This window comes from Mobula hypostoma, chromosome 7, assembly GCF_963921235.1.
Source record: "Mobula hypostoma chromosome 7, sMobHyp1.1, whole genome shotgun sequence".
In the NCBI taxonomy this organism is placed as follows: Eukaryota; Metazoa; Chordata; class Chondrichthyes; order Myliobatiformes; family Myliobatidae; genus Mobula; species Mobula hypostoma.
The window spans coordinates 129,612,648-129,640,490 of NC_086103.1; the positions used below are offsets into that span (position 1 = coordinate 129,612,648).

A 27,843-nucleotide genomic window follows, 5' to 3' on the forward strand; every position below is an offset into this window, starting at 1 on the left:
AAAGGTGCATCTACTAAATACTGACTTGAAGGGAGTGAGTCATTATGCAATCAATTATTTTGTGTTTAATAATTGTAATAAATTTAGACCAATTTGTAGAAATTTGTTTTCACTTTGACGTGAGTATTTTCTGTTGATCAGTGTCCAAAAAAAGCCAAATTAAATCCACTGTGATTCAGTGTTGTTAAACAATAAAACCTGAAAACTTCCAAGGTGGTGAATACTTTTTATAGGTTCTGTAAAACATTTAAAATCTGCTTAAGACATAGCCTTCATCTTTGTCAGAAGATGACACTTTGCCCTCAGGTCTGCGTCCTGACAAAAACGTAACTGCCAGAAACTGAAATAATCTGCCGCTCCACCAGATGAATAAGAACCTCTCAACAAATTTGGGACTCAAACAGCAATCCTTGATTCCTTGACTACTGGTGAAGAATTGTTTGGAAATATGATTTGTTCCATGCAGACATGCTGGGATTTCTCAGGAAAGTCCAACTCAGTGTATTTTAAAAGTGGAAGATAAAAATGAAAATTTTTTTTCTTTTTTTTTTTGCTCCTTATTTTTTTTGCCATGGATTCACATTGGGCTTGCTGCTGCACTGTTGCTTTGTCTTGAAAGCCCAAGGCACAGTATGAAAGGAACAGACCTTGTATGGAAAATCTACCCAGAGGTCTTTGTTCCACTAACTTGCCAGTTCATAGATTGCAAGGAATGAGATTAGTGTAGGCACATCCTGAGGTGGGACTGTTACTCATGAGAGAGAATCAGCACTTTAAAGGTGAGGTGGCAGCATCAAGATAAGTGGATGTGATCAGCTGCTACTAATGTGCTGAAGTCAGTTGCCCATGAGGAGATTGGGGCTGACATCTGGTGGTGTGAAGTGGTCTGGAGTCAAGTTCAAAACAGGGTATAATGATGATGATTGTAAGGGGTCTCAGCATGGGGTGAATAGATAGCTGAAAGGATACCTACCTGCAACTCTGTCAAACAAGGTCTCTCGATGAGGCAGGTCTTAAAACCGTTGTAACCATTCAACTGAGTTTAATAGAAGTGGTGTCCAGATGTACATATTATGTCACCACTGCACAAGTCCAAATATTTCTACACATTTTCTTTAATTTATTGAGATACAGTGCAGAATAGGCCCTTCGAGCTCTGTTGCCCGGCAATCCCCCAGTGTACTCCTAGCCTAACCACAGGCCAATTTACAGTGACCAATTAACCTACCAACTGGTACATCTTTGGACTGTGGGAGGACCACCCATCCAGAAGAAATCTACAGGGTCACAGGGAGAACTCCTCACAGGCAGTGGTGGGAATCGAACTCGTGTTGCTGGTTTTGTAAAGCATCATGCTAACCACTACACTACCATGCCACCCCATGTGCTTCTGTGATAGAATATGAGATTCCATAAAAGAACTGTAGAAATTTCTATGATTTTGTAAAAAAGGAAAAGATTAGTAAATGAATACAGGGATCTTTTATAGATAAATGAGGGAATTAACGATGGGGAATAGGAAACGGCAGAGAAATTACTTCATGGAAGAAGTTTTTTTAAAAAAATAGCCAAAACTATTAGAGAGCTAATAGGAATGAGGAAATGATGTGAGTATAGTATCAGTAAAAATATATGGAAGTTGATGGGACTTCCATCAAAGTTTATGCTTCAAAGTAAATTTATTATCAAAGTATGTATATGTTAGTATATACTACCTTGAAATTTATTTTCGTTCTGGCATTTACAGGAGAAAAATAAATACAATAGAATTTTCTGAAAAACTATACATAATTTTTGGCTCCCCCTTCCCTCTTCTTCTATTCCCCACACAGGTCTCTTATTTCTTCTAATCTGCCGATCACCTCCCCAGGGTCCCCTCGTCCTTTCCTTTCTCCTGTGGCCCACTCTCTTCTCCTATCAGATTCCTTCCTGTCTCGCCCTTTATCTTTCCCACCCACCTGGCTTGACCTATTGCCTCCTAGTTATCCTCCTTCCCTTCTCCCCACAATCTATTCTGGCATCTTCTCCCTTCCTTTTCAGTCCTGAAGAAAGGTCTCGGCCTGAAACATTCACTGTTTGTTCATTTCCATGGATGCTGCCTGACCTGCTGAGTTTCTCCAGCATTGTGTGTGTATTACTTTGTATTTCCAGCATCTGCAGAATTTAATGTGTTAAAGGTTAACAATAAATATTCAAAAGAAGCCAAACAATGCAAAGAAAAATAATGCTGAGAAGTAAAGAGTCCTTGAAAGTGAGTTTGTAGATCATAGGATCAGTTCAGAGAAGTGGTGAATGAAATTATCCTTGTCGGATCTGAAGCCATATGTTTGTCGGGTAGTAACTGTTCCTGAATCTGGAGGTGTTAGACTCCTTATCCATCAGTCCAGCAATGTTTTGAACATAACATTCCTTTGACTTGTAAAGAACAATTAATATTACATTTAAGCAATAAGCCAAAATGCAAAAAAGAATCCATCAAGCCAATTTGACAGACACCAAGAAAGAACCCATTAACCAAGCTCTCAATGTGACCAACAGACATTTAGTCATTACCAGACATCCTCATGTTAATGGTGTTTGAGGAATCCAGCTGCTATTGGCAAACATTAGACATTAAAAAACCTATCGTATTTACCTTGTAGAGACACTGTCCATATTGTGAGTTCATAAAGAGCTAAGTTGTCATTTTGAACTGTTCAGACATTCATTGAATGTTTTCTAAAATTTAATACAACGGACAGATACACATTTTCACACAGAATGTTTATTAGTTTTTAGCTATTGGTGTGTGATGGTATTGGGTTTGCTGAGCGCAAGGTTCTAAATTCAAATGAAGATCTTAGGTCTTATCCAATACAGATAGCTCAGGATTCCCTCACTAAAGGGAGGTTATACTGTAGTTACCTACTCTTCAAAGATGAGTTCATGTCCCTGTTTATCCTCCATGCGGAGTTTAGCTGCATGCACCCACTATTTTAGAGGCAGGCCCCACATACTACCAAGGAGGAGATACTTCCAGCTAAGGAAGTAGATTAAACACCATTCATTTACCTTTAGTGATACATGTTTAAAGTTAGACAAAGTTCTTAAAGCACATTTAAAACTCACAGAGGATTTTGATCTTATAAAAGGTTTACAAATTGCAAACAATTTCTGAAACACTAAGTATTTCCAAATCACAGGTACAATTTCTATAAGCTAAAAAGACTTTCCCACAAGGTGCAGATAAACAAATTGTCCATCGCTGAAATCAAAGTCTGAGGAATAGACTCTAATTCACTCCATCATTTTGTTGTACTTCTTGATGTTTTCTTAGATTTATACTGATATCTATTCAAATACCTTTTCCCACAGGTAATCTAAACGCTTCTGGGGATAGAGCTCCCAGATACCCATAATTAATGCATGAAGCTGACGCTTTGAGTACACAAACCTTTCAACTATGAACGAATCAGCTATTTGATGTGCTAAGCAGTTGTATCAATCTAGTCTGCAAGCTTCCTTGAACTAAACAGCTTAGCCAATGTTGTCTGATTTAATACAAGCCAATTAGCATAACCCCATTGTCTTACAACTGCATCCCTTTAGCAGTCAGCCTCATGCTATTAGCCAGCATCCTCTTCTCTATAAACAGAGCTGTTTGTTTGCAAAGCTATCCTTTTAACTTCAGACTGTTTATTGCTTACCATTTACATTAAGAACTGAAGACTGGTTCCTGTTTACAACAACATGCTAAACAAAGAATATTGGTTGGAAGTTTAACTTACTTTAAAACAACCCGTTGATTTTTAGAAGCATCAGCTGCTGTGTACAAAGTTGTGCTTGGAAAGAAAGGAATGCCTACTGGCCCTGGACAGTAAATATCCATCACAGATAGATGCGGATGTCAATGTCAAGGAGAGCATTTAAAAGTTTTTAAACAAATAAAAAATATGCTGCAACAATGTTAATAGAAGCATTAAAGTAAAATACTAAAGTTACTCATATTCCTCTTTAGAGACTTCAGCACAGAGAGAAACCAGTATCATCCAGCATAACTGGAAGCCTTCATTTCTGAGCAATGAGGAATTCACACAACTGATGTTAGAGGTACCTCATGAAAATGTATTTCCAGACCAGCATCCAGTCAGCTTGCTTCATATGATTTAATCTGACAATGTTTTTCTTTAATGGTGTTGGCATGAAACTGCATGTACATGCAGTGTGGATTAGGTGCTAAGACCAGTACTGATTCATTTCCCTGTTTGCTTCTTTCTGGTCGGGCCTGACACTGGATTCAGACTGGAGTCAAAGAATAATTACAATATCTCAATAATCAGTGCTATGATGCATTACTCTGGTACACCTAGCCATCACTTAAAATAATCTGTAAAGAATAAAATATATTGTGCATTTGATTTGGAAAAATACACATTTATTTACAACATATTAAATGTGCAGTAATTCATAATATAAGTTTCTGTTTTAAAATTAATTCAGATAAATGTGTTTTGGAAAAGTTGCTGTTTATAAGCAATTTCTTAATATTGTTTACAATCTAATAGAGATAAGTTATTGTAATTCTAAAAGTATAAAGATACAGTCAGTTTTATTGGAAAATATTATTTTCTATTATTTTGTCTTGCATTCTACAGGCATTGGATGGGTTCTTCATAGCTCTAACAACAGATGGAAATATAATTTATGTTTCTGATAGTATCACACCTCTACTTGGGCATTTACCTGTGAGTATATTAATATTAAAGAGCATTTTCTGTTAAATACAACCGTATATCTTCTTGTTATGAAAATCTCCTTCTATATTTCAAAGACAAAACAAATAGAGTTTTGAAACTACATTTTAAAAATGTATTTAGGGAGCACCATCTGGGTAAGCCTCATTATTCTAGAGTGATACACTTATCATGTTAAAATCTACGCAATAATTTCTGATTGTTTTAAAATTAGTTCAGAAACATAATAATGCAAATGCTGAAATATGATAAAAAGCAGAAATTACTGGAAATGCTGTGCAGATTAAACAACATGGAGAGAGAAAAAGAGTTAAAATATTGATGAGAAATGTTATCTTGATTCCTCTCTTGCCAATGCAGACTGACTTGCTCAGAATTTCCTGTTTTTTACCTTAAAATAATTCAGTTTTTTAGGATTCCCTAACAACTTTCAGAATATAGATATATCACTTATCTTTGACCATGTGGTAAAATCATTTTGGGTTAGATAGTATTACAAATTAAAACACCTTCAAAGTCTGTATGATTCAAATCCTATCTGCAAGCACCTGGCCTGCAGCCTTGAAATTTAGGGCTCTTCAAGTACATGTCCAAATATTTTTTATATGTGATGAGATTTTTTTTCGTGCCTTGCAAACCTTCTAGGCAGCAAGTTCTTCTGGCTGAGAAAGCTTTTTTCCCCATTAAAGTCCTTCTGTCAACTATTTTAAATCAACATTATGAATCCTTCTGCTCTGTGTAGACCCCTCAATTTTGTATACCTCAATTAATCTCCACTCAGTCTGCTCTGTTACAAGGATGACAATTCTAGTTTATCTGATCTTTTCTCTTAGCTATAGCATCACTGGAATATTTTAATAAATTTTCTCTGCACCCAGTCCTGGGTTACCATGTCCTTGATTCAATGTTGGGATCAATCTGTATCTCGTGTTCAATTTAAGGATAACTAGTGTTCTACTTAATGCAAAACCTCTCTGTTCTTTGTTCACTGCTTTGGCTCTAATAAAGCTTTGCATCCTTTATACCCTTTTGTCACTATATTGACATCTGCTCTGTTCCTCCGCACCTTTGAAAATATCCTCCCTCTTACTGTACAGACCCTCGGCCTGTTGATCCTCCCCAAATGCATCACCTCAAACTTCCCTGGATTAAATTCCATCTGCCGCTTTCTTGCAGAAATAACCAGAATATTTATGTCTTCCTGTATTTGCAAGCTTTCCTATTACACTTTTGTATCTTCTACAAACTTCTTTAAAATGCCTTTTAAATTTATATGTAACTCATTAATATTTATCACAACAGAGCTAAGCTGTGTGGAATTTCATTGGTAACTGCCTTTGCTGTCGCAAAAGCAAAGCATCCACCATTACCACTTGCTTCCTGCAACTGATCCAGTTTTGGAATCTGACTTGCCACTGTAGCCAGGATTCACTGTTTTGATCACTGTGTTGTGTAGAAATATTTGCAGATATCCTCGTAAACTATATCAAACGCTCTGCCCTCATCAACCCTCCTTGTTATCTCCTCCAAGAATTTAATCAAGTTAGTCAGACACCATGTTCCATGCTGACTGTTTCTACATCTTTTTTTTCACCTATCTAAAAGAAGGTTTATACTGTCCCTGAGAATAGATTCCAGTAATTTGTCCATCATAGAAATCAAACTAATTGGCCTCTAATTATTTGGCTTATTCCTTTTTTGAAAAAAAAGGTACACCATAACATTCTTCCAATCCTCTGGCATCACAACTGTAGCCAGAGATAATTGAAAAACTGTAGTCAGGGCCATTTCAGTTTTTGCCCTTGCTTCTACAAACAGCCTTGGGTGATATTTCATCTTTCAGTCCTTCAGTCAGAGATCTTTTAAAAGTTTGCAGTTTTCTTTATAGTTTTAAAGTCAATTTTTTGACTAATGACATATAAAGCCATACGGTTAGAAAATATTTCAGATTCTATTCTTCAGGGATACAAGTAAATATTTCTAGAAGGATAGAACACAACTATTTACTCCACTCCACATTCACCAAACAAAATATTCAAGCTACTATAACATTTACACAAAATGGTATTTTATCAATACTGATGTTAACCTTTTTTTTCTTTCTTCTAGTCTGATATTATCGATCAGAATTTATTAAACTTCCTCCCAGAGCAGGAGCACAGAGAAATATATAAATTGCTATCCTCTCATACTTTGACAACAGATACTACTTTGCCAGACTACTTAAACTGTGAGTTTCTGTATACACAACAATGATGTAACCCGTTATTTTCATGATTAGCCCTTGCCTTTTGTACAGTATCCGCTAAATTAAACCTTTCCAAGGTGAGGTTGCAACAGAAGAAAAAGAATTGTGGGTGAGAGGAAAGGGACTGGTGTACAGTTAGAGATTTGGGTGCCTTTTGATAACACAAGCTGAAGTGATTTTGGGGGTGTGGAGTAATTCCAGAAAGCAGCAATAGATCATCCTTGATTGAGGAAAAATTGAAAACTAGAAAGGGAACATTTCAGAGAGTAAATAAAACAATTTCAGCTTTTCAAATGTATTGAATTTTACTAAACTGGATTTTGGAAGTGGAATATCACTAATGTATTACACATTGAGCACAAATGTCCAAGGAATAATTTCTGAACCAAAATGTCTTGCTGATAACTGGATGTGGAACAAATTCTCAGTTCAGGATCATGTATGCAAATTGTATCAATTCAGGCTGACCTAGTGATAAAGTAATAATTAGTTATAGAGTTATTGAACACTACAGCACAGAAACAGGCCCTTCGGCCCATCTAGTCCATGCTGAACCATTATTCTGCTTAGTCCATCAACCTGCATCCGGACCATAGTTCTCTATACCCCTCCATCCCTGTACCTATCCAAATTTCTCTTAAATATTGAAATTGACTCTGCATCCATCACTTGCGCTGGCAGCTCGTTCCACACTCTCACCATCCTCTCAGTGAAGAAATTCCCTCTCATGTTCCCCTTAAACATTTCACCTTTTACCCTTAACCCATGGCCTCAAGTTGTAGTCTCACACGACTTCTGTGGAAAATGCCTGATGGCATTTACGCTATTTGTACACCTTTATCAAATCTCTCCTCAATCTTCTGGGCTCTAGGAGATGAAGTCCCAACCTATTCAACCTTTCCCCATAACTCGGGTCCTCAGGTCCCAGCAACATGCTTGTAATTTTTCTCTGGACTCTTTTAATCTGATTTACATCTTTCCTGTGGGCACATGACCAAAACTGCACGCAATACTCCAAATTAGGTCTCACCAATGTCTTAAACAATTTCCAAGATAACATCCCAACTCCTGTACTCAATACTTAGACTTATGAAGAACAATGTTCCAAAAGCTTTCTTAATGAATCTATTATTCGCAGATCCCCCTGTTCTGCCACACTGCTCAGTGCCCTACCACTCACTGTGTAAGACCTACAATGGTTCATCCTCCCAAACTGTAACACCTCACACTAGTCTGCTTTAAATTCCATCTGCCACTTTTCAGCCCATTTTTCCAGCTAGTTCAGATCCCACCGCAAGCTTTGATACCTCCCAGTCCTACACCCCCAATTTTGGTGTCATTCACAAATTTGCTGATCCAGTTTACCACATTATCACACAGATCCTTGATATAGATGACAAACAACAAAGAACTCAGCACTCATCTCTGTGGCACACCACTAGTCACAGACCTCCAGTCAGAGAGGTAACTGTCTACTACCACTCTGAACCTCCTTGACCAAACACCCATGCAGGACATTGTCAAAGATCTTGCTAAAGTCCATGTAGACAACATCCACTGCCTTGCCTTTATCAACTTTCTTGGTAACTTCCTTGAAAAACTCTTTAGATTGTTCCATTGCAACATCTCTTAAGCTTATCAAGTACCCCATTTGTTCCTACCTGACTATATCTGCCATGCACCTCCTTTTTCTTAACCAGGGCCTCAATATCTCTCAAAAACCAAGGTTCCCTAAAATTGTTACCCTTGCCTTTTATTCTGATAGGAACATACAGACTCTGTACTCTCAAAATTTCACTTTTCAAGGCCTTCCACTTAGCAAGCACACCTTTTCCAGAAAGCAAATTGTCCCCATCCACAGTTACCATGTCTTTGCTGATACCATCAAAATTGGCCCTTCTCCAATTTAGAATCTCAACCTCAGGACCAGACCTATCTTTTTCCATAATTACCTTGAAACTAATGTCATTATGATCACTAGTTGCAAAGTGTTCAACTACACCAATTTCTGTCATTTGCCTTGTCTCATTCCCAAATAGGAGTTCTAGTATCACACTCTCTCTAGTTGGGATTTCTCCATACTGATTAAGGAAACTTTCTTGAACACATTTTGATAAACTCTCTCCTATTCAGCCCTTTTATAGTGTGGGAGATCCAGTCAATATTTGGAAAGTTAAAGTCACCTACCATCACAACTTTATGTTTCTTGCAAAAGACTGTGATCTCTCTACAACTTTGCACCTCTAAATCCCACAGATTGTTTGGTGGTCTATAATATTATCTCATTACTGTGGTCATGCTTTTTTTAATCCTCAGTTCTGCCCCTAAAGCCTTCCTAGACGAGCTCTCCAGACTGTCCTGACCGAGCACTGCCCTAACATTTTCCCTGACTAGCACATGCTACTCCTTTCCCTTTAATCCCTCCCACTATGTCATGTCTGAAATAACAGAAACCCCAGAACACTCTGCTGCCAGTTCTGCCGTCCTGCAACCACGTCTCACTAATGACAACAATGTCATAATTTCATGTGCTGATCCATGCCCTAAGCTCATCCAGCTTTCCTACAATACCTCTTGAATTGAAACATATACAGCTCAGAACACCATGCTCAACCTAAACACAAAATAATCTGCAGATGCTGGGGTCAAAGCAACACTCACAACACGCTGGAGGAACTCAGCAGGTCGGGCAGCATCCGTGGAAAAGATCGGTCGACGTTTCGGGCTGGAACCCTTCGTCAGGACTGTAGGGGGAAGGGGCAGAGGCCCTATAAAGAAGGTGGGGGGAGGGTGGGAAGGATGGTAGGTTCCAGGTGAAAAACCAGTCAGGGGGAAGATAAAGGGGTGGGGGAAAGGGAAGCAGGGAGATGATAGGCAGGAAAAGTGAAGAAAGAATAGGGGAAAATACAATGGGTAGTAGAAGGAGGCGGAACCAAGAGGGAGGTGATAGGTAGCCGGGGGGGGGGGGGCGGGGGGTAGAGTGACATAGGGATAGGGGAAGGGAGGGGGAGGGAATTACCTGAAGTTGGAGAAGTTTATGTTCATACTAAGGGGCTGGAGACTACCTAGACGGTATATGAGGTGTTGCTCCTCCAACCTGAGTTTAGCCTCATCATGGCAGTAGAGGAGGCCATTTATGGACATATCTGAATGGGAGTGGGAAGCAGAGTTGAAGTGGGTGGCTACTGGGAGATCCTGTCTGTTATGGCGGATGGAGCGGAGGTGCTCGACGAAGCGGTTCCCCAATCTGCATCGGGTTTCACCGATGTAGAGGAGGCCGCAGTGGGAGCACCGGATGCGATAGATAACCCCAACAGACTCACAAGTGAAGTGTTGCCTCACTTGGAAGGACTGTTTGCTGCCCTGAATGGTGGCAAGAGAAGAGGTGTAGGGACAGGGGTAGCACTTGCGCTTACAGGGATAAGTGCCCGGTGGGAGATCCATGGCGAGGGACGTGTGGACCAGGGAGTTGCGGAGGGACCGATCCCTGCGGAAGGTGGAGAGGGGTGGAGAAGGAAAGATGTGCTTAGTGGTGGGGTCCTGTTGAAGGTGGCGGAAGTTGCGGAGGATAATGTGTTGGATCTGGAGGCTAGTGGGGTGGTAGGTGAGGACAAGAGGAACTCTGTCCCTGTTGTGGTGGCAGGAGGACGGGGTGAAAGCCGAAGTGCGGGAAATGGAGGAGATGTGGGTGAGGGCATCATTGAAGACAGCAGAAGGGAAACCACGATCCTTAAAGAAAGAGGACATCTGAGATGTCCTGGAACGGAAAACCTCATCCTTGGAGCAGATGCAGCGGAGACGGAGGAACTGGGAATAGGGAATGGCATTTTTGCATGTGGTGGGGTGGGAAGAGGTATAGTTGAGGTGGTTATGAGAGTCAGTGGGCTTGTAGAAGATGTCAATGGACAGTCTGTCCCCAGAGATGGAGACCGAGAGATCGAGAAAGGGGAGACAAATGTCTGAGGTAGACCAAGTGAATTTGAGGGCTGGGTGGAAGTTAGAAGTAAAGTCGATGAAATTGAACAGCTCAGCATGGGTGCAGGAAGCAGCACCAATGTAGTCGTCAATGTACCGAAGGAAAAGTTCGGGAGCAGTACCAGAATAGGTTTGGAGCACAGACTGTTCCACATAACCAACGAAGAGGCAGGCATAGCTAGGGCCCATGAGAGTTCCCATAGCTACACCATTGGTCTGGAGAAAGTGGGAAGAGTCAAAAGGGAAGTTATTGAGTGTGAGAACCAGTTCCGCCAACCGGAGGAGGGTAGTGGTGGTGGGGAACTGGTGAGGTCTATTATCCAGAAAGTAGCGGAGGGCTTTGAGGCCTTCTTGATGGGGAATGGAGGTGTATAGGGATTGGACATCCATAGTGAAAATGAAGCGGTTGGGACCGGGGAACTGGAAGTTTTTGAAGAGGTGGAGGGCATGGGATGTATCCCGGATGTAGGTGGGGAGGGACTGAACTATGGGTGACAAAATGGAGTCCAGGTAGGCAGATACAAGTTTGGTGGGACAGGAGCAGGCAGAAACTATGGGTCTACCGGGACAGTCCGGCTTGTGGATCTTGGGGAGGAGGTAAAACCCAGCGGTACGCGGTGTGGGAATTATAAGTTTAGCGGCTGAGGATGGAAGGTCTCCAGAGTTGATAAGGGCAGTGATGGTACGGTCATCTATTGCATCCGGTGCTCCCGGTGCGGCCTCCTCTACATCCGACGCAGATTGGGGGACTGCTTTGTCGAGCACCTCCGCTCTGTCCGCCATAACAGACAGGATCTCCCAGTAGCCACCCACTTCAACTCTGCTTCCCACTCCCATTCAGATATGTCCATACATGGCCCCCTCTACTGCCATGATGAGGCTAAACTCAGGTTGGAGGAGCAACACCTCATCTAGGTAGTCTCCAGCCCCTTAGTATGAACATAAACTTCTCCAACTTCTGGTAATTCCCTCCCCTTCCCTTCCCCTATCCCTATGTCACTCTGCCCCCTCTCCCAGCTGCCTACCACCTCCCTCTTGGTTCCGCCTCCTTTTACTACCCATTGTATTTTCCCCTATTCTTTCTTCACCTTTCCTGCCTATCATCTCCCTGCTTCCCTTTCCCCATCCCTTTATCTTTCCCCTTACTGGTTTTTCACCTGGAACCTACCATCCTTCCCACCCTCCCCCCACCTTCTTTATAGGGCCTCTGCCTCTTCCCCCTGCAGTCCTGACGAAGGGTTCCGGCCCGAAACGTCGACCAATCTTTTCCACGGATGGTACCCGACCTGCTGAGTTCCTCCAGCATGTTGTGAGTGTTACCATGCTGAACCTTTTGATTCCTGACTTTGTATGTAGGCTTAATGACATCTTTCTCCACAAGCACTCCACTATCTGCACTGGCAGTCTGGTTCCCATCTCCCTGCAACTCTGGTTTAACTACCCCCCCACCCCCCCACTCCCATGCAGCCCTGGCAACTCTTCCCACAAAGATATTACAGTTCTGGTGCAAACCGCTCATCTGTACAGGTTCCACCTTCTTTGGAAGAAAGCCTAATGATCCAAAAATCTGAAACCCTCCCTTCTACACCATCTCTGTAGCCATGTGCTAAAGTGTCTAATCTTCCTCTTTCTGATCTCACTAGCACGTGGCACCATAGCAATCCTGAGAACACAGCCCTGGTGATTCTGTCCTTTAACTTAACACCTAACTCCCTGAACTCACTTCACAGGACCTTGTCACCCCTCCAATCTCTGTCATTCGTGCCGATATGGATCACGACTTCTAGCTGCTCACCTTCGGACTTAAGAATGCTGGGGACTGCATCTGAGATGTCCATGACCCTGGCATCTGGGAGGCAACATACCATCTGGGAATCTTGTTCTCGTTCACAAAATCTGCTTTCTGTTCTCCTACCCAGCAAATCCCTCACCATGACAACTCGCTTCTTCCCACCCCCTTTCCCTTCTGAGCCGCAGAGCCTACCTTAGTGCCAGAGACCTGGCCATTGTGGCATTCCTATGCTGGGTCATCCCAACCCCAACGTTCTCCAAAGCGGTATACCTGTTGTTGAGGAGGATGGGCATAGGAGTACTCTGCATTGGCTGTTTAATCTCTTTCCCCTTCCTGACAGTCCACCAACTGCCTGTGTCCTGCACCTTGGGTGTAACTACCTCTCAGTCTGTCCATTCTATCAACCCCTCAGCCTCCCGAGTGATCCAGTGTTCATCCAGTTCCAGCTCCAACTCTTGAACATTGTCTATTAGAAGCTGCTGCCGGATGCACTTCAGGCAGCTGTTCTCATCAGGGACACTGTGGGTCTCCATGACTTCCCATATCCCGCAAGAGGAGCCCTCCACCATCCTGTCTGACATCCCCACTGTTCGAAATGTGCAAGAAGAAAGAAAGAAAGAATAAATAATGAAAAAAAATCTACCACTGGCCTAGGCCTTTCCTCACTGGAACCTTAACTCCCCACTCTTACACTGCCCCACTCCCACAAAGGCCACTTCGCTTAAACCTAACCTTTTTATTGGATCTTACCAAGTGGCTAATAATGCACAATCCAATGTCTTCCCTGGGACTGTGGCATGCAAAATGTACCAGTTGCCCCTGCTTGCTTCTTTTAAACTATCTGTCCGTCTGTGCAATCTAATGTCTCCTCAGGAACCGTGGTGTGCAAAATGTTCCAACTGTCCCTGCCCGCTACTTTCAAACTCTTTCTTCCCCTGTCCAATCTAAGGTCCCTTGGGAAGTGTAGTATGCAAAATGTGCCAACTACCCCCACTGGCTTTAATCTATTACTCTTCACAATTACATATACTGTAAACGTGTGGGAATGGGGTGACAGATAGAACTGGAGACAGGGTTATATTGTTGTTGACTTGTTAATAATGAGCAGTAGGAAATTTCATTGCAACCATAATTCAGTTTACTATAGGATTGGGATTGATGTTATTACCAGTGGCTTTGGGGCTGATGATGCTATAAAGAGATTCATTAAGAACTGCAGCCCACTAAAGTGAGCCTTGATGAAGAAAAAACATGAAATGGAATGAAGCATTAAAGGGAACAATTGAGGTGATGGAGATGCAATTTGAGTAAATGAAGACCTGTTGATGTGATTTGGTTTTCCTAGCTCCTGGGGAGCTGTACTTTTCCAGCCTCTACCAAGAGGAAAAGGGAGTTCAGGCCCATTAAGTTATTCCTGTATCCCCAAGAACTCATTACACCATAAGACATAGGGACAGAATTAGGCCACTTGGCTCATTGAGCCTGCTTTGCCATTCCATCATGGCTGATTTATCAACCCTCTCAACCCCATTCTCCCCATAACCCTTGATGCCCTGACTAGCCAAGAATCTATCAACCTCCACTTGAAATACTTAATGACTCGACCTCCACAGCCATCAGTGGTAATGAATTCCACAGATTCACCACCATCTGGCTAAAATAATTCCTTCTCATCTCCAGTTTAGATGGACGTACTTCTATTCTGGTCCTAGACTCACCCACTAGAAGAAACATCCTCTCCATATCCACTCTATCTTGTGGATATCTAGGCCTTTCAATATTCAATAGCTTTCAATAAGAACCACCCCCCTCCCAACTCAGTCTTCTAAACTTCAATGAGTATCTGCCTAGAGCCATCAAACATTCCTCATACATTAACACTTTCATTCCCAGAATCATTCTCGTGAACCTCCTCTGGACCCTGTACAATGCCAGCACATTTTTTCTTAGATAAGGAAAGGAAAGGTACGTCGCGTCCAGAGTTTCTCCGGTTAGCGGACGATTTCCCTCCACGCCTCTCTGACGTAGTGGGGAACCGCATTTGCCCTTGCCTTCTGCCGGGTGAGTTTCCAAAGAGATCACCAGCTCATAACCCAGCACGGATGGAGAGCATGCAGGGGAGCTGGCTGGATTTGAACTCGGGACCTTTCATCCCAAAGTCCAGCTGGGTCTTTCTTAGATGGGCGCCCAAAATTGCTCACAATACAAGTGCACTCTGACCCATGCCTTATAAAGCCTCAGCATTACATATGTGCTGGTGTTCTTGAAATGAATGTTAACATTCCATTGGCCTTCCTTACCATTGACTCAACCTGCAAATTAACATGCAAAGGACTCCCAAGTGTCTTTGCACCTCTGATTTTTTAGATTTTCTCCCTGTTTAGAAAAAAGTCTGTGCCTTTATTCTTTCTACCAAAGTGCATGACCATACATTTCCTGACACTATATTCCATTTGCCATTTCTTTACCCATTCTCCAAAACTTTCCAAGTCCTTCTGCAGACTCCTTGCTTCCTCAACACTACCTCCCCCTCCACCTATCTTTGTATATCTGCAAACATGGACACAAAGCCATCAATTCCATCAGCCGAATTGTTAACATGTAATGTGAAAAAAGGTGTCTCAGTAGCACCCCTGTGGAATACCATCAGTCACCGGCAGCCAACCAGAATAGGCCCCCTTTATTCTGACTCTGCCTCCTATCAGTCTGATAATATTCTACCCATGCTAGCATCTTTCCTTTGTCTATCTTGCCTGTTATTTCCTCAAAGAATTCCAACAGGTCTGTCAGGCAAGATTTTCCCTTATGGAAACCAAGCTGACCTTGGCTTATTTTATCATGTGTGTCCAAGAGCCCTGAAATCACATGCTTTAATAATCGACTCCAACATCTTCCCAAGCACTGAGGTCAGGCTAACTGGCCTATAATTCCCTTCCTTCAGCCTCCTTCCTTTCTTGAAGAGTGGAGTGACATTTGCAATTTTCCAGTCCTCTGGAAGCATGCCAGAATCTATCGATTCTTGAAAGATCATTACTAATGCGTCCACAATCTTTTCAGCTGCCTTTTCAGAACCCTGGGATGTAGTCCATCTGGTCCAGGTGACTTATCTACCTTCAGACCTTCCAGTTTCCCAAGTACCTCTCCTTAGTAATAGCAACTACATTCATTTCTGCCCTCTGACACGCTAGAATTTCTGACATAGAAACATAGAAACATAGAAAATAGGTGCAGGAGTAGGCCATTCGGCCCTTCGAGCCTGCACCGCCATTTATTATGATCATGGCTGATCATCCAACTCAGAACCCAGCCTTCCCTCCATACCCCCTGACCCCTGTAGCCACAAGGGCCATATCTAACTCCCTCTTAAACATAGCCAATGAACTGGCCTCAACAGTTTGCTGTGGCAGAGAATTCCACAGATTCACCACCCTCTGTGTGAAGAAGTTTTTCCTAATCTCGGTCCTAAAAGGCTTCCCCTCTATCCTCAAACTGTGACCCCTCGTTCTGGACCTCCCCAACATCGGGAACAATCTTCCCGCATCTAGCCTGTCCAATCCCTTTAGGATCTTATACGTTTCAATCAGATCCCCCCTCAATCTTCTAAATTCCAACGAGTACAAGCCCAGTTCATCCAGTCTTTCTTCATATGAAAGACCTGCCATCCCAGGAATCAATCTGGTGAACCTTCTTTGTACTCCCTCTATGGCAAAGATGTCTTTCCTCAGATTAGGGGACCAAAACTGCACACAATACTCCAGGTGTGGTCTCACCAAGGCCTTGTACAACTGCAGTAGTACCTCCCTGCTCCTGTACTCGAATCCTCTCGCTATAAATGCCAGCATACCGTTCGCCTTTTTCACCGCCTGCCGTACCTGCATGCCCACTTTCAATGACTGGTGTATAATGACACCCAGGTCCCGTTGCACCTCCCCTTTTCCTAATCGGCCACCATTCAGATAATAATCTGTTTTCCTATTTTTGCCACCAAAGTGGATAACTTCACATTTATCCACATTAAATTGCATCTGCCATGAGTTTGCCCACTCACCCAACCTATCCAAGTCACCCTGCATCCTCTTAGCATCCTCCTCACTGCTAACACTGCCACCCAGCTTCGTGTCATCCGCAAACTTGGAGATGCTGCATTTAATTCCCTCATCCAAGTCATTAATATATATTGTAAACAACTGGGGTCCCAGCACTGAGCCTTGCGGTACCCCACTAGTCACCGCCTGCCATTCTGAAAAGGTCCCATTTATTCCCACTCTTTGCTTCCTGTCTGCTAACCAATTCTCCACCCACACCAATACCTTACCCCCAATACCATGTGCTTTAAGTTTGCACACTAATCTCCTGTGTGGGACCTTGTCAAAAGCCTTTTGAAAATCCAAATATACCACATCCACTGGTTCTCCCCTATCCACTCTACTAGTTACATCCTCAAAAAATTCTATGAGATTCGTCAGACATGATTTTCCTTTCACAAATCCATGCTGCTCATGTCTTCCACAATCAAGGCTGATGCTAAATACTTATTAAGTTTGTCCGCTATTTCATTGTTCCCATTTCTACATTTCCATCATCATTTTCCAGCAGTCCATTACCCACTCTCCCCTCTCTTATATTCTTTATATATCTGAAAAAACTTTTGATATCCTCTTTGATATTATTGACTAGCTTACCTTCATACTTCATCTATATTCTCCTTATAGTTTTTTGAGTTGCTTTCTGCTAATTTTTAAAGGTTTCCCCATCCTCTCCCTTCCCACATTTTTTTGCAATATCCTCCCTTTAAAATACTTCTTCATCTTTGGGATGTATCCATTCTGCGCTTTCCAGATTGCCCACAGAAACTGCAGCCGTTGTTGTTCTGCCATCATCCCTGTTAGTGTCCACTTCCAATCAACTTTGGACAGCTCCTCTGTCATGCCTCTGTAATTCCTTTTACTCCACTGTAATACTGATACATCGAACTGTATTTCCTCCCTCTCGATCTACAGGGTGATTCTATCATATTATGATCACTGTTTCCTAAGGATTCCTTTACCTTAAGCTTCCTAATCAAATCTGATTCATCGCACACATGCAATTGAGGAAACACCTTTCCCCTAGTAAGGTCAACCACAAGCTGCTCTAAAAAGGCATAGGCATTCTACAAATTCCATCTTTTGGGATCCAGCACTTACCTGATTTTCCAAATCTACCTGTATATTGAAATCTCCCATGACTATTGTAACGTTGCCTTTTTAACATGCCTTTTCTATTTCTTATTGAAATTTATAACCCACATCTTGGTTACTATTCTGGGGCTTGTCTCTAACTCCCATCAGAGTCTTTTTTCCCTTGTAGTTCCTTAATTTTACCCACAAAGATTCTACAACCTGAATAGCTCCTTGTGAAACTGGATCCTTGATTTCATCACTTGCAGATGCCATTTAGTTCTTCCTCCACAATCTCCCTCAGCAGAGGTGCACCACAAGGCTGTATGCTTAGCCCCTGCTCTTCTTACTTTATATTTATGACTATGAGACTAAGCACAGCTCCAATGCCATGTTTAAGTTTGCTGACACCACTGTCATTGTCTGAATCAAATGTTGTGACGAATCTGCATATAGGATGAAAATTGAATATCTGGCTGAGTCGTGTCACAGCAACAATCTCTCATTGGGAGAGCAATGTCAGCAAGAAGAAGGAGATGATTATTGACTTCAGGAGGAAACCAGAGGTCTATGAGCCAGTCCTCATTGGGGGATCAGAGCTGGAGAGGATGAGCAGCTTTAAATTCTCCGATGTTATCAATTCAGAGGACCAGTCCTGGCCCCAGTAAGTAAGTGCCATTACAAAGAAAGCACAACAGTGCCTCTTCTTTCTTAGAAGTTTGTGAAGATTCGGAATGACATCAAAAACTTTGACAAACGTCTGCAGATGTATGGTGGAGAGTATATTGACAGGTTGCATCAAGGCCTGGAAGGGAAACACCAGTGCCCTTGTTCAGAGAAGCCTACAAAAAGTAGTGGATACAGCTTAGTCCAACATGGATAAAGTTCTCCCCACCATTGAGCACATCTACACAGAGCACTGTAACTGGAAAGTAGCATCCACCATCCAGGCCTTGCTCTCTTCTCGCTGTTGCAATCAGGAAGAAATTACAGGAGCCTCAGGACCCGCTCATCAGGTTCAGCATCGTTTATTACCCCTTAACCATTGGGCTCTTGAACTCAAGCGATAACTTCACTGAACTGTTCCCACTGCTCTGGACTCACTTTCAATGACACTTCATCTTAGGTTCTCGATATTTATTGATTAATTATTTATTATTATTATTTCTTTCTCCTTCTCTTTCTTTTTGTATATGCACAGTTTTTTTTTACACACATTGGTTGCTGTCTGACCTGTTCGGTGCAGTCTTTCATTGATTCTATTGTATTGTGTTTACTGTGACTGCCCGCAAAAAAGAAATCATAGGGTTGTATATGGTGACATATATATACTTCGATAATAAATTTACTTTGAGCTTTGATCTATGAACATCTTTCAGTCTTATATCACGTCTTTCGAAGATTTCATTTCATTTTTACCATCAGAGACACCTTACACCCTCAGCCTACCTGCCTGTCCTTTTGATACAAGGTGAGAGGGCATAGAAATCTGAAACCCTGCCCCCTGCACCACTTCTTCAGCCACTCATTTATCTGTGCTAACATTTATTCCTGCCCTGACTAGCACATTGAACTGCAGTAGTCCAGAGATTACTACCATAAGACATAGGAGCAGAATGGGGCCATTCAACTCATTGAGTCCACTCCGCCATTTCATCACGGCTGATCCCATTCAACCCCATACACCTGCCCTCTCACCATATCCCTTGATGCCAGGAACCTATAAAATTCCACTTTAAATATACCCACGGATTTGGCCTCCATCGCAGTCTGTGGCAGAGCATTCCACAGATTCACCACTCTTTGGCTAAAAGAAAAATTCCTCCTTACTTATGTTGTAAGAGGTCACCCCTCACTTTTGAGGCTTTGCCCTCTAGTCCTGGATACCCCCAACAGAGGAAACATCCTCTCCACATCCACCTTATCTAGTCCTTTCAATGAGATCCCCCACATTCTTCTAAATTCTAGTGAGTACTGACCCAAAGCCGCCAGACACTCCTCATATGTTAATTCTTTCATTCCCAAAATCATTTGATGGAGACAGATGTGAGAGCACACCGGAACTTCTGGAAAACTTCTGAAATGTCTGCTTTGCTACCACTGCTACTGTGTGGTAACTGGAATCTCTGGAGCTGACGGCCTCGAAATCCTCGGATTTGCGTGTTTCAGCGGCCGGGGAGAGGTCGAAGGTGCTCGGCAGAGGATGGTGCTCGGGAGGCTGTATCGGAGAGGCTGCTCGGAAGCTCGGAGTTTTTGGACGGATGGACTCAGGGTTGGCTGTGGTCGGCTGCTTCCAAGATATTGGCAAGTTGACGGTGCCTGGAGGTTTATGGCAGGGAGTTTCTCCCTTTTGCCGCTGCTATCGGGGACTCGGGAGTTGATCGACTCGGGGACTTGAGACTTTTCTTTTACTGTGTCTATGGACTGTTCTTCATCAAATTATTGCTTTGCACTGCTGTAACTATATGTTATAATTAAGTGGTTTTGTCAGTGTTAGCCTTTGGTCTGTCTTGTTTTCTGTGACATCACGCCAGAGAAACATTGTATCATTTCTTAATGCATGTATGCATTTCTAAATGACAATAAAAGAGGACTGAGTGTTCTCATATTCTCATCTCATCCTTGTGAACCTCCTCTGGACTCTCTCCAATGACAATACATCCTTTCTGAGATATGGGCCCAAAACTGTTGTCAATACTCCAAGTGCGACATGACTAGTGTCTTATAAACCTTCAGCATTATCTCCTTGTTTTTATATTCTGTTCTCCTTGAAAGAAAAGCCAACGTTGCATTTGGCTTCTTTACCACAGACTCAACCTGTGAATTAACGTTCCGGGAGTCTTGCATGAGGTCTCCTAAGTTCCTCTGCATCTCTGATGTTTGAATTTTCTCCCCTTTTAGATAATGTTCTGCACTTTTGCTCCTTTTACCAAAATGCATTATCATACATTTCCCAACACTGTATTCCATCTGCCACTTTTTTTCCCATTCTTCCAATTTATCTAAGTCTTGCTGCAATTGCATTACTTCCTCAGGACTACCTATCTTCATATCATCCGTAAACTTTGAAGTACTACCTTGGAGGTCGTGGTCTTCAGCCTTGTTCCCAACTCCCTAAACTCGCTGCGCAGGATCTCTTCTCCTTTCTACCATTGTCATTGGTGCCAATGTGCACCACAACCTCTAGCTGCTCACCCTCCCTCTTGGGAATCTTCTGTAGCTCTTCTGAGACATCCTGGATCCTAGCACCCGGGAGGCAATGCACCATTTTGGCTTCTCTTTCCCATCCACAGAATCTGCTGTCCATCCCCCTAACTATTGAGACTCCTATCACATAAAGTCCGCTTGACTTTACTGAGGCTTAGAACTGGCCACATTTCTACTGACCTGGCTGCTGCTGCTGTGCCACTTCCAGCAAAGGGGTTTAGTTGTTGCTGAATGGAATGGCCAGTAGAGAACCCTGCAGTGACTGCTTACTCACCTTACATATCTTGGTGGTCACCCATCTACTATTTGAAGCCTACACTCTGGGTATGACCACCTCAATAAAAGTCTAATCTATGAAGTTTTTAGCCTCCTCAGTTGTTGGTGAGTGCATCCAGCTCCAACTCCAGTTCCTTAACCTTGTCAGTCAAGAGCTGAAGTTGGGTGCACTTCTTGCAGATATCATCATCAGATATCCTGAAATCTAACATCTCATAGCAGCAGTATTCTACTGCCTGAACTCCCATTCTGCCTACACTTGTTATACTTCTAACTTATCAAATTTAAATTCCAGCCTGCGCCTGTTGAGCCAAAGCCTCACCACTCTAACACTGTCCACTCCAACAATGGCTGCTCCACTTAAACTTCACTTCCTTTTATTGGCCCTTGCTAAGTTAATAATAACCCAAGCAATCTCCCGCTTCACAGACAACTCCTGACAGGTGCCACTTGCTTTTTAAAACCTGTATGTAAAGTCCAAAAGGAACTGTCTCCAACTCACTCCGCCATCTCCTGCTCCGCAAACAAGTTTCAGCTCACTTTTTAAAAGAGATTCAGATCGTCCATGAAGAAGTGAACCTGGACCCAAAGCTAGAATGATAATGATGAAATTCAATATTTCTGCCTGCTTGTTTCAATGTAGATATCCTGGTTTGATTATATATAGGCAAGCCAGAGGAAAATAGCAGTGGATTGCACCCCAAAATGAATTACCCTTTCCTCCTGCTCCCATCCCATTCTTTCTGTCATCAGATCACACTTGTTTGAAGGGAACAGACAAGAAGCTTGAATAGATCCAAACTAGATTGGTGGCCAAGTAGTTCTTCAGCAGATCATATGATTTCCTGGCTACTCAACAATAATTTAGGATCTAGAAATTACATTTGTGTAACTTGGCTTTGATTGGTATTTTTTTTAACTTGAAGCTGAGAACTACTTTGAATTTTCTTGCCATCTGCTACGGGGAACATTAGACCCAAAGGAAGCTCCTACATATGAATACCTAAGATTTGTGGGAAACTTTCAGTCTTATGACAATGGTAAGTGTTGGCATTTGTCTCCATTTGTTGCATATGAGAATAAAAACTTAATAATGAGTTTATCAAACACAGAATTTGTAGACCAGAACTAGAGAGTGCTTTAAACATAGAACAAAACAAAAAGAACTATATAGTAATAATTACAGTAAATAGTTAAACTATTTAACATAGGCACAACCTGTGGACTTACCTTCAAGGACTCCTCATTTCAATGTTCTCAATATTTATTGCTTATTTATTAATAATAATATTTATCTTTTTCTCTTTCTTTTTGTATTTGCAGAGTTTGTTTTTTTTTGCACATTGGTTGTTGTCCATCCTATTGGATGCAGTCTTTCATTTATTTCTTGTTGTATTTACTGTGATTGCCCACAAGAAAATGAATTTCAGAGTTGTATAGGTACTTCGATAATAAATTTACTTTGAACTTTGAACTAAATAATTTATATTCCTGATAACCTGCCGTAGGATTTTTTGTAAGGAACAAAAGTAAGCACAACTCTGGCTAAATGTGTCTAAAAAGATAATTAAATGAAATCTTAACAGGCAACAAAGTATTTGTTTTGTTATTTTTTAATAAATATTGGGGGTGTTGGAGATCAAAATATGTATAAATATCGAACTATTTATAACTTTAGTTCTTATAATTATAAACAATTTCACAATTAATGGCAGAAAAGTCAAGTTGGAATCAAATGCATATAACTGTGTTTCAAGCTGCAGTGAAAGGAACTGTCAGAAACCTTTGATCAACCATATACCATTTTCAAAACAAATAGTTCAGATCTGATTCCATATAAAATAGAAGAAAGCAGTTACTGGAAATACATTCAAAAAATTGGAAATATTCAGGAGGCTTGGAGATTTGTGGAGGGATCTATATTTTATTTTTCCTTTCCTCCTGTAGCTCTTGATTGATGCATGGAACCATTCCTCAAACTCTGTCATGTTCGAGGCTCTTTTGTCTGGTAGGCACCCAGGCACTAATGGTGGTAGGCTGGTTAAGCTGGCAAACATCATTGTGATCACTTAATCCTACCCACGACCACATTATTTGTTTTCCAGAATAGGACCACTAGACAATGATCAAGAGTAGAAATCTTTGTTCCTTTATGTTCTTCCTTCATAGTCTGGGAAATACTAAAGCATTTGCCCTAATACCTGAAAATGGGGATCAGTTATGGCACCATTCACACAGCTTGGTATTCTATTCTGCAAAGAGGAACATGTGAATGGTGCTTTCTCAATAAATAATCTCCTCCCTCCAATAAACTGCATTCGAGGTTATAGCTGAGCAATTAAACCTGGTCTTGCCCCAGGGTTCCTCTCTGTTTTTGAGATCTGGTTCTTCCTCCAGGCTCCCTTCCTGCTATAAAATTATGGTGGTACATCTCAAATGTTTGCCAGAGAGTACGGGCTTCCGCAAATGCAGAAATGCCTCATCCACTCTTCATTCAGCATATTATATTTATGCTCTTCATGGTATGTTACAGGTGTCTGTCAAGAGATACTGTATAAGATGTGACACACTTAGTCATTACAGTCAAACTACAAATGACGTTGTCAATGTAATTGAATGCTGACTGTGTGTATTTAACAAGTAGACTAAATAGGTAGAATTCATTTATTAAGAAAACTGACTAACATTACTGTCCATTTCATTGGACTGCTAATAATACTGTAGGAATAGCTGCTGAGAACAGATCCTCAAAAACATTTGGTTGTTGTGCTACTGTGACACTGTAATTTCCTTTGGGATCAATAAAGTATTTATGTATCTTGTATTCTATAAAGATCAGTACTAATGTTAGACTTTCTGAAGTTCATTCCTAATTTTAAGTTTAGAGAGAATACTGGCAAAAGTCAAGGTCATTAACTTACGAGGGGAGAATAGCAACACTTAATTCTCTTTTTTTTGCATCCATTTTAATGCCATATTTTGTAAACGTGTACAGATGTAATTTCATCCTGTCATTGCTGCATTGAATCTATCCCTGTAGCTTATTAGTGTATGTCAAAATGTAATCCCTCGGCTTTTTTTAAGTGTGAAAATACATGAGTTTGTAAATTATGAAACAGATAGAATTTGTCAAACAGAAACAGAAGAGGTCTGCACATGAAACTGCATTTCACCTATTACATTCTTTTATATTCACATGAACAGCAGTTCTGATTAGTTCTACATAGTAAAGAACAATCTCTTTTATGATTTTTCTCCCTGGAATCACAAACTTAAGTAAAGAAAACAATTGTACATTGTAATTATGAGAAGCTGACAAATAATATGCGAAAATGTTAATTACGGATTTTTAAAATCTAGTATGCAGTAGATTTCAGGCCAGGTGATCAAATGGAATTCAGATAAGCATATACTCATTGTATAAATTCATTGTCACGAATATGCCTGTACATTAAAAAATCAATCTTGTGGTTACTTAATTACTGAACATTTAAGTCTAGCATGACGCTCAAGTTTGGTAGGCTCGAGCAACTTTAAGAATATTGGAACTAATTTTGAAAACCTATCCATTCAGTGTCCTTTAGAGATGCATGTATCTTGGTGCACAGTAACCTCTACTGTCAGGTCACTGAATAGTTGAGTTTTTCTTTTTTAGCAATGTAATCCATAAGTGGAAATGTTCATTTCTCTCCTTTCCCTTTATCTTAGTGCCTAGCTCCTCATGTAATGGTTTTGATGGTGCTGTCCAAAGGACATTTCAAACAACAGCAGCTAAACAGATGTGTTTTGTAGCAACTGTCCGTTTAGCAACACCTCAGTTCATAAAGGTAAGTACACTGGGGGATTGAAATTGGATAACAATCGCCTGCAATTGTTCTCTGCACTGGAACTGCATGGAAGGACCAGGAGAATGAATAGATCCATTAGCGTGGAAAGGATTCTGTACAGCAGGGGTCCCCAACCTTTTATACACCGCGGACCGGTTTAACATCAACAATATTATTCCCGGGGGGGGGGGGGGGAGGTGGTGTTCAAGTAGGGTTAAACTCACCTCAACATGTCTTATACAGTTAGGGTTGCCAACTTTCTCACTCCCAAATAAGAGACAAAATTAGCAGTCAAATCCCGGGACACTTGCGTTTACCCCTGGAAAGACTACCATGACCATGATGCCTTGTGCGGGCACCTGTGTGTGCATATGTGATGTGCGCATGCGCATACGTGCCGATTTTTTTTCCACAAATCAGTTTTGGCTTAATCTTCCCGACTACACTGTACATACATTATTTCTACTTTATATAGGCTGTGTATTTATCATATCATTCCTGCTTTTACTATATGTTAGTGTTATTTTCAGTTTTATGTGTTATTTGGTAGGTTACTTTTTGGGTCTGGGAACGCTCAAAAGTTTTTCCCATATAAATTAATGGTAATTGCTTCTTCACTTCACGCCATTTCAGCACGAAAGGTTTCATATGAACGCTCTACCTTAGCAGGGGAAATACGGGACAAGGGCGGTCCTGAATGGGACAAACCAATTTAGCCCAATATACGGGATGTCCAGGCAAATACGGGACAGTTGGCAACCCTATGTTCAAGTTCAACAGTGCGTGACAGGGAAGGAGGAAAGGTGCAGCTGACTCATATCGTTTCCTCACGGCCCGGTAGCACATGCTTTGCGGCCCAGTACCAGTCCGTGGCCCAGTGGTTGGGGACGGCAGCTGTACAGAACAGGATACAGGCTTCAGCCATATTGGAATTCATGCCGAATTGTTAAAGGGAAGTCAGCCATTCTGGTATTAGAATAATAAGTGTTGAGATGTCAAAACTAACTGTAAAAAGTTATTAGCAGTTTTAAGGTAAATTGAGCCTCATGGAATCACATTTGACAATAATTTTTGAGGAAATATTGGTCTAGATAACCAGATGCTTGGTCAAAGAAGTAGGTTTCATTGAGTGTTTAAAGGGAACAGAGAGAAGGGCAGAAATTTGGTGAGGTTAAATTTGGAAGTCCTATAGCTTCAGACTTTGAAAATTGAAAACTTAATTTCATGATGTAGAGATAATATCGAAACATAGAAACATAGAAAATAGGTGCAGGAATAGGCCATTCGACCCTTCGAGCCTGCACCGCCATTTATTATGATCATGGCTGATCATCCAACTCAGAACCCCGCCCCAGCCTTCCCTCCATACCCCCTGACCCCCGTAGCCACAAGGGCCATATCTAACTCCCTCTTAAATATAGCCAACGAACTGGCCTCAACTGTTTCCTGTTGCAGAGAATTCCACAGATTCACCACTCTCTGTGTGAAGAAGTTTTTCCTAATCTCGGTCCTAAAAGGCTTCCCCTCTATCCTCAAACTGTGGCCCCTCGTTCTGGACTTCCCCAACATCGGGAACAATCTTCCTGCATCTAGTCTGTCCAATCCCTTTAGGATCTTATACGTTTCAATCAGATCCCCCCTCAATCTTCTAAATTCCAACGAGTACAAGCCCAGTTCATCCAGTCTTTCTTCATATGAAAGTCCTGCCATCCCAGGAATCAATCTGGTGAACCTTCTTTGTACTCCCTCTATGGCAAGGATGTCTTTCCTCAGATTAGGGGACCAAAACTGCACACAATACTCTAGGTGTGGTCTCACCAAGGCCTTGTACAACTGCAGTAGTACCTCCCTGCTCCTATACTCGAATCCTCTCGCTATAAATGCCAGCATACTGTTCGCCTTTTTCACCGCCTGCTGTACCTGCATGCCCACTTTCAATGACTGGTGTATAATGACACCCAGGTCTCGTTGCACCTCCCATTTTCCTAATCGGCCACCATTCAGATAATAATCTGTTTTCCTATTTTTGCCACCAAAGTGGATAACTTCACATTTATCCACATTAAATTGCATCTGCCATGAATTTGCCCACTCACCCAACCTATCCAAGTCACCCTGCATCCTCTTAGCATCCTCCTCACAGCTAACACTGCCACCCAGCTTCGTGTCATCCGCAAACTTGGAGATGCTGCATTTAATTCCCTCATCCAAGTCATTAATATATATTGTAAACAACTGGGGTCCCAGCACTGAGCCTTGCGGTACCCCACTAGTCACCGCCTGCCATTCTGAAAAAGTCCCGTTTATTCCCACTCTTTGCTTCCTGTCTGCTAACCAATTCTCCACCCACACCAATACCTTACCCCCAATACCGTGTGCTTTAAGTTTGCACACTAATCTCCTGTGTGGGACCTTGTCAAAAGCCTTTTGAAAATCCAAATATACCACATCCACTGGTTCTCCCCTATCCACTCTACTAGTTACATCCTCAAAAAATTCTATGAGATTCGTCAGACATAATTTTCCTTTCACAAATCCATGCTGACTTTGTCCGATCATTTCACCGCTTTCCAAATGTGCTGTTATCACATCCTTGATAACTGACTCCAGCAGTTTCCCCACCACC

General features: G+C 41.8%; 1 protein-coding gene across 2 annotated transcripts in view; it reads left to right on the forward strand.

Moving 5' to 3' along the window:
• LOC134349013 (neuronal PAS domain-containing protein 2-like) overlaps positions 1 to 27,843 on the forward strand; it is a 114,624-nt gene that overhangs the window by 59,573 nt on the left and 27,208 nt on the right. For both annotated transcript variants that reach the window (XM_063052853.1, XM_063052854.1), the window contains 5 exons: positions 3,998 to 4,089; positions 4,635 to 4,724; positions 6,843 to 6,963; positions 22,317 to 22,430; positions 25,099 to 25,217. In XM_063052853.1, the coding sequence (XP_062908923.1) occupies positions 3,998 to 4,089; positions 4,635 to 4,724; positions 6,843 to 6,963; positions 22,317 to 22,430; positions 25,099 to 25,217 (536 nt within the window). The remainder of the gene's footprint in view (positions 1 to 3,997; positions 4,090 to 4,634; positions 4,725 to 6,842; positions 6,964 to 22,316; positions 22,431 to 25,098; positions 25,218 to 27,843) is intronic.